The 11,363-nt window shown below is 44.6% G+C and overlaps 1 protein-coding gene across 3 annotated transcripts in view; it reads left to right on the top strand.

Moving 5' to 3' along the window:
- The first annotated feature begins 1,712 nt into the window (after positions 1 to 1,712).
- Positions 1,713 to 11,363, top strand: part of LOC120942947 — a 28,543-nt gene continuing 18,892 nt past the window's right edge. Inside the window, exons 1-4 of one of the 3 annotated variants that reach the window (XM_040355929.1) lie at positions 1,713 to 1,885; positions 5,430 to 5,453; positions 6,343 to 6,372; positions 10,922 to 11,065. In XM_040355929.1, the coding sequence (XP_040211863.1) occupies positions 1,822 to 1,885; positions 5,430 to 5,453; positions 6,343 to 6,372; positions 10,922 to 11,065 (262 nt within the window). In that variant the 5' untranslated portion in view covers positions 1,713 to 1,821. The remainder of the gene's footprint in view (positions 1,886 to 5,429; positions 5,454 to 6,342; positions 6,373 to 10,921; positions 11,066 to 11,363) is intronic. The other 2 variants (XM_040355927.1, XM_040355930.1) reach the window with 2 other exon arrangements.

Here is an 11,363-nt window from a genome sequence, read left to right as displayed (position 1 = left end):
AGCCATGTTGGGGACACAGCAACCACGTGGAAGAAGGTGCTCTGGTCACATGAGACCAAAATTTTACTTTTTGGCCTAAAAGCAAAACGCTATGTGTGGAGGAAAACTAACACTGCACATCACCCTGAACACACCATCCCCACTGTGAAACATGTTGTGGGGATGATTTTCTTCAGCAGGGACAGGGAAGCTGGTCAGAGTTGATGGGAAGATGGATGGAGACAAGTACAGGGCAATCTTAGAAGAAAACCTGTTAGGCCGCGTACACACGGCCGTTCCAAACCGATGAGAATGGACCGAAGTTCAGTTTCATCAGTCCATACCGACCGTGTGTATGGCCCATCGGTCTGTTGTCCTTCGGTCCAAAATTTTAAACCATGCTTTAAAATCGAACCGATGGACCGCTGCCCGATCGGTCCAAACCGATGGTTAGTACAGAAAAGCATTGGTACAAAACCCGCACATGCTCAGATTCTAGTCGACGCATGCTTGGAAGCATTGAACTTCATTTTTTTCAGCACGTCGTGTGTTTTACGTCACCGCATTTTGACCCGATCGGTTTTTGGAACGATGGTGTGTACTCACATCAGACCGCCATGCCACTTCAGCGGTGAACCGATGAAAACGGCCCGTCGGACCATTCTTATCGGTTTGGATCGACCGTGTGTACGCGGCCTTAGAGTCTGCAAAAGACTTGAGACTGGGGGGAGGTTCACCTTCCAGCAGGACAATAACCCTTAACATGCAGACAGAGCTACAACGGAATGGTTTAGATCAAAGCCTATTCATGTGTTAGGCCCCGTACACACGACAGAGTTTCTCGGCAGATTTCACCCTCGAAACTCGGTCAAAAACCGTATTCTGCCGAGAAACTCTGTCGTCTGTACAGTTTTGGCTCGATGGAGCCGCCGAGGAGCTCGACGAGAAAATAGAGAACATGTTCTCTATTTTCTCGTTGTTCTATGGGAGAAGGCGGCCCGCCGAGCTCCTCGGCGGCTTCATCCCAGAACTCGACAAGGAACTCGACGTGCTTGGCACGTCGAGTTCCTCGGCCGTGTGTACGGGGCCTCAGAAGGGCCCAGTCACAGTCCAGACCTAAATCCCATGGAGAATCTGTGGCAAGACTTTTGCTGATCACAGACGCTCTCCATCCAATCTGACAGAGCTTGAGATATTTTACAGAGAAGAAGAATGGGCAGAAATGTCCCTCTCTAGTGCAAAGCTGGTAGAGACACCCCCAAAAAGACTTGTAGAGAAAGGGTGTTCTACAAAGTATTGACTCCAGGGGGTGCCATACAAATGCCCCTCCCCCCCACACTTTTCACATATTTATTTGAAACATTTTTGAAAACCATTTATAATTTTCTTTCGACTTCACAATTATGTGACACTGTGTGTCGGTCTCTCACATAAAATCCCAATAAAATACATTCACGTTTTTGGTCGTAACATGAGAAAATGTGGAAAACTTCATGGGGTATGAATACTTTTTCTAGGCACTGTAAATACATAATACACACACAATGGAGCAATGTTGAAAATGTTACACAAATTTTAATTGACAACTTCTGTATGAACAGACATGCAAAAATCTTCTCATGCTTCAGCGATTCATCTCTATTTTGATATGACTGTAAATATTGGTAATGAGGAAGTGAATCTGAAATCTGCTTTGGCATTAGACAAAGGGCGTGCTGATTTTTAATTTTTTTTTCCATTTGTAAAGAGGGGAAGTAAAACTGATTCAAAACACCTATGAATAGTGTGTGTTGGCAGCAGTTAGTGTTAGTGAACGATCGACGCAGAACATAGAATTCCATCATGAGAGGCCGAACGTCTCTCATTTTTATCCTGGTCCTGCTGTGTGCTTCTAATGGATGGACACGTAAGTGTTTTTAGAAGTATTTAACATTTCCTCTTGATAATTTATATATATACTGTATATATATATATATATATATATATATATATATATATATATATATATATATATATAAAAAATATATATATATACCGTATTTATCGGCATATACCATGCGTCGGCGTATATCGCGCACCCCAAGCTGAGAAAGGAAGTTTAGGGAAAAAACGTACATTTTGGATGTCTTGCCCGGCGTCCATCGGCGGCCTTGTCCGGCGTTCGTCTGCGGCCTTGCGCGGGGTCCATCCAGCCTTGTCGGTGTCCATCTGCTCTCTTGCCCGGCGTCCATCGGCGGCCTTGCCCGGCATCCATCGGCGGCCTTGTCCGGCGTCCGTCTGCGGCCGTGCGCGGGGTCCGTCGAGCCTTGTGGGTGTCCGTCTGCGGCTTTGGAGGTGTCCATCCGCACCTTGCCCGGGGTTGCAGGGTTGTGTGTTTGAATTTGGCGCGCTGTGCAGAGCCGGATTTCCTGCGCATTCGGCTCCTCTCGCGTGGCTGCGGGCGGAGCCGAGCGTGGCCGAGCCTAGCCAAGCCTACCCCAGTGAGCAGTACACTCGGCTCGGACAATGTCGGAGACAGCGGGGATCGGCGTATATTGCTCACCCACGATTTCCCCCTGATTTTAAAGGGAAAAAAGTGTGTGGTATACGCCGATAAATACGGTATATATATATATATATATATATATAGTATATATATATGTATATATATACATACACACAGGGCTTTGTTCTCAAACAATAGGTGCTGGAACTCAACCACGACCCCCCAAATGAAAGCGCCCTCCACCACAGACACCCGTCCGGACAAGTAGTCCCACATCAGACCGGTCCCAGCCATGAGCGTCGACCCAGCCCAACCAGATCAAACTTAGCTGGGCAATTTCTCCTCTCGTATGTAAATTTTTACAGTGGAAGAACCCTGTTGATTGCGGCCTGCCAAGAGGCCTTCGTGGGAAGCTCCTTATCCTTCCATCTCAGCAAAATGTCTTTTCTAGCATAGAATAGGGTGAAAGTGATGCTCAATTTGGTGTATCTATCTCCCTATATATCCTCCAAATAAGAAAAACCAAGGGGTCCAAAAGGATCATCACTCCACAGATGTCTGTTAGGGTATCTGCCACCTCCTGCCAATAGGTGCGAAGACTAGGGCAAGACCAAACCAAGTGAAAGAACGTTCCTTGTTCTAGGGCACACTTTGTGCAAAGTGGGCTAAGGGATGGGTAGATTTTTGATAGCCGCAGTGGGGTGTAATATGCCCTGTGTAGGAACTTCAGCTGAAAGAAGCGGTCTCTAGCCGCAAATATGGAGGGGATGAATGAGGAGACACATTCCTCCCAAGCTTCTTGCTCTAGGTCCAGGATGTCCGCCCTCCATTTACCAAAGGAGACAGAGGTATTAGTGGGTTTGGGAATTGCGAATTGAGTGCATGACGAAGATGCCAATATCTAAACTGGAGAGAACCTGGGAGACCATAGGAATGCTAACTTTAGTTATTTTTTTTAGTTATTCTAAATTGCTTTAATACCATGGAAACGGGTTTAGTTAATGTAACTTCAGGTAATCTTCACCAGTACTGAAGACCTACCATCTTATAATTAAGTATCTTCATGTTAGGAACCTTTGACCAAACTTTAGTTTCATCTTTTGGAAATAAATCCCTTAACACATTCATTGTATAATACTTAAGAAATTCAAGTATCACCAGAATCATTCTTTTTATTGATTACGAGTCTGTAAAGTTAGACCTAATCTTCATTGAATTCAGTGAATGTCCCAATCCTGATATCATGAAGAATTACTGAGAATCTTATCATATAATGATCAATTAAGATGGATAGTCAATATATTTTGGGGTATTACCCCATCGTTTCTTTTAGGAAAGCTTTGGGAAGCTTATAAACACTAAAGGGCCTTACACGTGGACTGAATTTCAGGTGTCACCAGCAGGGGAGGGCTGGCAGGGGGGCAGGGTGGAAATCTCCCCCCGGGCTGGTGACACTATGCACAGCCTCCGGCCGCCACTACCAAATGCTGTTTTTGCAGAGCAGGAATATGCCTGCTGGAGCTCTGTTAACACAGGTCACGGCCGCTGCTCACCTCCCACTGTGCAGCCGTGCCTGTGTCAGCTCCAAGGTAGATGGCTGCAGAGCTGAGCTATGTCTCATCTCACACATAGCTCAGCCTCAGCGCACACCAGCGCTGACATCCCAGTCTCTCTCTGCACAGACACAAGGAGAGATAGAGCTCATCTGCTCCTCCTCCTTCTGAGTCTGCCCTGCCCACACTCCCCGGGCATGTGTGGGCACTGGACAGGAAGTGCGGACTCTGATGTATATGGGGTCTGTGCAGACTCTGATGTATATGGGGTCTGTGCGGACTCTGATGTATATGGGGTCTGTGCAGACTCTGATGTAAGGGGAGGCTCTGTGCGGACTCCGATGTAAGGGGAGGCTCTGTGCGGACTCTGATGTAAGGGGAGGCTCTGTGCGGACTCTGATGTAAGGGGGGCCTCTGTGCGGACTCTGATGTAAGGAGGGCCTCTGTGCGGACTCTGATGTAAGGGGGCCCTTTGTGTGGACTCTGATGTAAGGGGGCTCTGTGCGGACTCTGATGTAAGGGGGGCCTCTGTGCGGACTCTGATGTAAGGGGGGCCTCTGTGCAGACTCTGATGTAAGGGGGGCTCTGTGCGGACTCTGATGTAAGGGGGGCTCTGTGCGGACTCTGATGTAAGGGGGGCCTCTGTGCAGACTGTGATGTAAGAGGGGCCTCTGTGCAGACTCTGATGTAAGAGGGGCCTCTGTGCGTACTCTGATGTAAGGGGGGCCTCTGTGCAGACTCTGATGTAAGGGGAGGCTATGTGCGGACTCTGATGTAAGGGGGGCCACTGTGCGGACTCTTGTGATCATGAAAAATCTTAGACTGTTTTTCTCGATCCATCACTTTTCCACGCTCTATGGGCCACTCGACTGGACTTGCCCCCCCCCCCAGGCCTAAGGCTGCCAGCCCTCCCCTGCTCACCAGTCAGTTCAATGGAAACTGGTCAACGGTCAGCCCATATGTACAGCTGCCTGTCTGACAAAAGTCGACAGTTGTCTTCTGACAAAGAGGTATGACGTAAAAGGTCTGCCGATTGGCATTTGATCATTGATCATTTGATCGCTGACCGGTGTGTTCTAGTGGGGGGGGGGGGGCTTACCCCTTTTAGAACACATTAGCTCAGTGGGGGAGATCGCTGTACCAACCTTGCATAGCTCTTCAGTTTTCTTTTTTGTTCAGCCCACTGGTTTGAAAGAAAAAATACTACTAGTGTCTACCGGGCTTTAGTATTTTCTTTAATACTCATGTAAAGTCGTTTTCCAAATAAAACAAGGCACTTTTGAGCAATCTATGTCATTACATGTGGTAGTCGTCCCTTTGGTCTCTCTCATATTAGACAGAGAGGGTCGCTATTATTGTTCAAAACAATATTTTACCTATTTTTATTTATTTCTTTTCTTTTTTATTTCTAGAGACCAGCAGCTCTCCAAGCCTTGGTAAGTTATCTCTGTTTGTAATTGTATTTTATTTTTATTTATTTTTATCTCACTAACGAGAACACTAAAATTAAGACAGATGGCTTTAAAGTGATATTGAACCCGAAACCAAAAATGTATTATATTTATTATATTGCTGCTCACTGATTCTTAGGCGTGGTGGCTACATAAGTTAAGTTTTTTTAATTTTTGGGTCTTTTTTCCCTTATTTTTACCTGGTGATCCTGCCAGGTGATCTATGCACCCACGATACGACGGCGTAGGCAAGTTACGTCGGTCGTAGGAAGCCTGTTTTCTAGTTTTGTGGGCACGGCGCACAGATACGACGGCGCATAGTTACACTTACGCAGCGTATCTCGAGATACCTCGGCGTAATTGCTTTGTGAATCCGGGCCACTGTGTTTTGTTTTCAAAATTATCGGTATTTTTTTGTTTATAGCGCTAAAAATAAAAATACCACCAAAAGAAAGCTCTATTTGTGGGGAAAAAAGGACGCCAATTTTGTTTGGGAGCCACGTCGCACGACCGCGCAATTGTCATTTAAAGCGACGCAGCGCCGAATCGCAAAAAAATGCTCTGGTCATTGAGCAGCCAATTCTTCTGGGGCTGAAGTGGTTAATGTCGCTGTATGGCTGAATATTGGATGTTGAGTGTTTTAGAGCTTTGGGCTACAAAAGAGCTCTTAATCTTAAAATAATATTTTATCAGTAACCCAAATGCTAGTCCTAATCCTAAATATTAGACTAAATGTGTCTTATCCCCCACATTTACCTGTTTTAATGAGATTATTCTTTGACTGGCACTTTATCAATAAACCTTTACAATAAATCACGGACTAATCCATTCGGAGTACTTTTTTTTATACTGATGTTTTTTTTTTCCACTTTAGATACTAAAGCCTACAACTGCACACAGCGAGGTAAGTCACTCAACACTGTATACAGAGAGGTAAGTCACTGAACACTGTATACAGAGAGGTAAGCCTAGACACTGCATACAGAGAGGTAAGTCACTGAACACTGCATACAGAGAGGTAAGTCTAGACACTGCATACAGAGAGGTAAGTCACTGAACACTGCATACGGAGAGGTAAGCCTAGACACTGCATACAGAGAGGTAAGTCACTGAACACTGCATACAGAGAGGTAAGCCTAGACACTGCATACAGAGAGGTAAGTCACTGAACACTGCATACAGAGAGGTAAGCCTAGACACTGCATACAGAGAGGTAAGTCACTGAACACTGCATACAGAGAGGTAAGCCTAGACACTGCATACAGAGAGGTAAGTCACTGAACACTGCATACAGAGAGGTAAGCCTAGACACTGCATACAGAGAGGTAAGTCACTGAACACTGCATACAGAGAGGTAAGCCTAGACACTGCATACAGAGAGGTAAGTCACTGAACACTGCATACAGAGAGGTAAGCCTAGACACTGCATACAGAGAGGTAAGTCACTGAACACTGCATACAGAGAGGTAAGCCTAGACACTGCATACAGAGAGGTAAGTCACTGAACACTGCATACAGAGAGGTAAGCCTAGACACTGCATACAGAGAGGTAAGTCACTGAACACTGCATACAGAGAGGTAAGCCTAGACACTGCATACAGAGAGGTAAGTCACTGAACACTGCATACAGAGAGGTAAGTCACTGAACACTGCATACAGAGAGGTAAGTCACTGAACACTGCATACAGAGAGGTAAGCCTAGACACTGCATACAGAGAGGTAAGTCACTGAACACTGCATACAGAGAGGTAAGTCACTGAGCACTGCATACAGAGAGGTAATTACTATCCCCCCCACTGACACCAATGATGGGGCACTATTCATCCCACTGATGCCAATGATGGGACACTATTCCTCCCACTGACACCAATGATGGGGCACTATTCCTCACAATGATACCAATGATGGGACACTATTCCTCCCAATGATACTAATGATGGAGCACTATTCCTCCCACTGATACTAATGATGGGACACCATTCATCCCACTGATGCCAATGATGGGACACTATTCATCCCACTGATACCAATGATAGGGCATTATTCCTTCCACTGACACCAGTGATGGGGCATTATTCCTCCCACTGATGCCAATAATGGGGCATTATTCCTTCCACTGACACCAGTGATGGGGCATTATTCCTCCCACTGATGCCAATGATGGGACACTATTCCTCCCAATGATACCAATGATGGGGGACTATTCCTCCCACTGATACCAATGATGGGGCATTATTCCTCCCACTGATACCAATGATGGAGCACTATTCCTCCCACTGATACTAATGATGGGGCACTATTCATCCCACTGATGCCAATGATGGGACACTATTCCTCCCAATGATACAAATGATGGAGAACTATTCCTCCCACTGATACCAATGATGGGGCACTATTCATCCCACTGATACCAATGATGGGACACTATTCCTCCCACTGATTACAATGATTGGGCACTATTCCTCCCACTGACACCAATGATGGGACACTATTCCTCCCACTGACACCAATGATGGGACACTATTCCTCCCACTGATTACAATGATTGGGCACTATTCCTTCCACTGACACCAATGATGGGACACTATTCCTCCCACTGACACCAATGGTGGGACACTATTCCTCCCACTGACACCAATGATGGGACACTATTCCTCCCACTGACACCAATGGTGGGACACTATTCCTCCCACTGACACCAATGATGGGACACTATTCCTCCCACTGACACCAATGATGGGACACTATTCCTCCCACTGATTACAATGATTGGACACTATTCCTCCCACTGATACCAATGATGGGACACTATTCCTCCCACTGATACCAATGATGGGACACTATTCCTCCCACTGACACCAATGATGGGACACTATTCCTCCCACTGATTACAATGATTGGACACTATTCCTCCCACTGATACCAATGATGGGACACTATTCCTCCCACTGACACCAATGATGGGACACTATTCCTCCCACTGACACCAATGATGGGACACTATTCCTCCCACTGATTACAATGATTGGGCACTATTCCTTCCACTGACACCAATGATGGGACACTATTCCTCCCACTGACACCAATGGTGGGACACTATTCCTCCCACTGACACCAATGATGGGACACTATTCCTCCCACTGACACCAATGGTGGGACACTATTCCTCCCACTGACACCAATGATGGGACACTATTCCTCCCACTGACACCAATGATGGGACACTATTCCTCCCACTGATTACAATGATTGGACACTATTCCTCCCACTGATACCAATGATGGGACACTATTCCTCCCACTGATACCAATGATGGGACACTATTCCTCCCACTGACACCAATAATTGGGAACTATTCTTCACCTTAATAGCGATGATAAGACATTGTCTACCTCCACTGGCCACAGTCTGGGCCCCTCTAAAGTTTTAAGGACAGTAAAATGGCCCCTTGTTTAGAAAGTTTGGAGACCCCTGGTCTACAGTATACTCATACAAGTTATAGTGAGAAGGGACTAAAGGAACCAAAAAAGCCCTCCAACCAAATCACTGCATAGCACAGCAAAGTCTTCTTAGAACAGATGATATCCGTATGTCTTTGTAAAAACGCCCAAATCCCTGTTCTGTCAGGAGAGAGGAGACTTGTTGTTATTTCCTACTAAGTAGGAACAACGATATGTCTCCTCCCCTAGTCACTCCCATCCCTATACAGTTAGAACACAGAGGGAACACACATTTAACTTCTTGATCGCCCCCTGGTGTTAACCCCCTTCCCTGCCAGTGACATTTGCACAGTAATCAGTGCATATTTATAGCACGGATCGCTGTATAAATGTGGATGGTCCCAAAAAAGTTTTAAAAGTGTCAGATCTGCCCGTCGCAATGTTGCAGTATCGCTAAAAATCACATATCGCCGCCATTATTAGTAAAAAAAATGCCATAAATATTTTTACCATAGTTTGTAAACGCTATAACTTTTGCGCAAACCAATCAATAAACGCTAATTGCAATTTTTTTTAAATAAAAATATGTAGAAAAATACAAATCGGCCTAAACTGATGAAGAATTTTTTTTTTTTAATTGGGGGATATTTATTATTATTATAGCAAAAAGTAAAATATATATATATATTTTTTTCAAAATTGTCACTATTATTTTGTTTATAGCGCAGAACATAAAAGGGCAGCAGTAATTAACCGCTTAAGGACCGCATCCTGCATATGTACATCAGCAGAATGGCACGGATGGGCAGATGTACGTACAGGTACGTCCTGTACATGTACCCAGCCGTGGGTCGCAGGCGCGCACGCGGCGCTCTCCCGAGACCTGGTCCAAAGCACCGTGACCGGGACCGCGAAGAACGGGGAGAGCTGTATGTAAACACGGCTTCCCCGTGCTTCACTGTAGCGGCTGCATTGATCGTGTGATCCCTTTTATAGGGGGACACAATCGATGACGTCAGACCTACAGCCACACCCCCCTACAGTTGTAAACACACTTCAGGGAACACATAACCCCTTCAGCGCCCCTTGTGGTTAACTCCCAAACTGCAACTGTCATTTTCACAATAAACAATGCATTTTAAATGCATTTTTTGCTGTGAAAATGACAATGGTCCCAAAAATGTGTCGAAATTGTCCGATGTGTCCGCCATAATGTCGCAGTCATGAAAAAAAACGGTGATCGCTGTCATTAGTAGTAAAAAAAAAAAAATGAATAAAAATGCAATAAAACTATCCCCTATTTTGTAAACGCTATAAATTTTGCGCAAACCAATCGATAAACGCTTATTGAGATTTTTTTTACCAAAAATAGGTAGAAGAATACGTATCGGCCTAAACTGAGGAAAAAAAATTGTTATATATATTTTTGGGGGATATTTATTACAGCAACAAGTAAAAAATAGTACATTTTTTTCAAAATTGTCGCTCTATTTTTGTTTATAGCGCAAAAAATAAAAACTGCAGAGGTGATCAAATACCACCAAAAGAAATCTCTATTTGTGGGAAAAAAAGGACGCCAATTTTGTTTGGGAGCCACGTCGCACGACCGCGCAATTGTCAGTTAAATCGACGCAGTGCCGAATCGCAAAAAGGGGCCCGGTCCTTTAGCTGTATTTTGGTCCGGGGCTTAAGTGGTTAAATACCACCAAAATAAATCTCTATTTGTGAAAAAAAAAAAAAGAAGAACATTTTGTTTGGGTACAACGTCGCACGACCGCGCAATTGTCAGTTAAAGCGACGCATTGCCAAATTGTAAAAAGTGCCCTGGTCAGGAAGGGGGTAAAATCTTCAGGGGCTAAAGTGGTTAAACTCACCAACAGAAATTCGGTATGGAAGGGCAACACCTGTGAACTTACCAAGATAAAGTGTAAATTATTTTACCAGTGATTCTGATTGCTCACTATAGAAAATGTTCATTAGCGATTGTTTTCATGTAACCGTTTTATTTTACAGAAGGGACCTCCCTTACCGTACTGATAGAAGAATGTATGACCTATTTTGGTTTCACATATTACTTTGAACCAGTCCTGAATTACCTATCGGCAAGATTTCCCTGTGTTACCCGACAATACACTTCTATCCTCCTGAACTATACAAGTAAGTGCCAATCCAGGTTGTGATGGAGTTGATAAAATGATTATTTTGTGTCTATGTTCTCTTCCTCCTAACAACTCAAATATTGCTTTCCTTTCTTTTATTCCTTTTATTTCTTGAGATATATATATATATATATGCGTATTTCAGTATTCTGTGACAAAACAGTATTATTTTCCTTGAATGAAAGTCATTATAGAGTTAAATCCTCCCAGAGTAAAGATGAAAGCCAGGGCCCGGATTCATAAAGACTTATGCCGACGTATCTTTATATACGCCGCGTAAGTCCACGGATGCACCG

Source organism: Rana temporaria, chromosome 6 (assembly GCF_905171775.1).
Source record: "Rana temporaria chromosome 6, aRanTem1.1, whole genome shotgun sequence".
Lineage (NCBI taxonomy): Eukaryota > Metazoa > Chordata > Amphibia > Anura > Ranidae > Rana > Rana temporaria.
The sequence above is the reverse complement of the archived record's forward strand: the minus strand, read 5'-3'. Positions and strand labels throughout refer to the sequence as shown.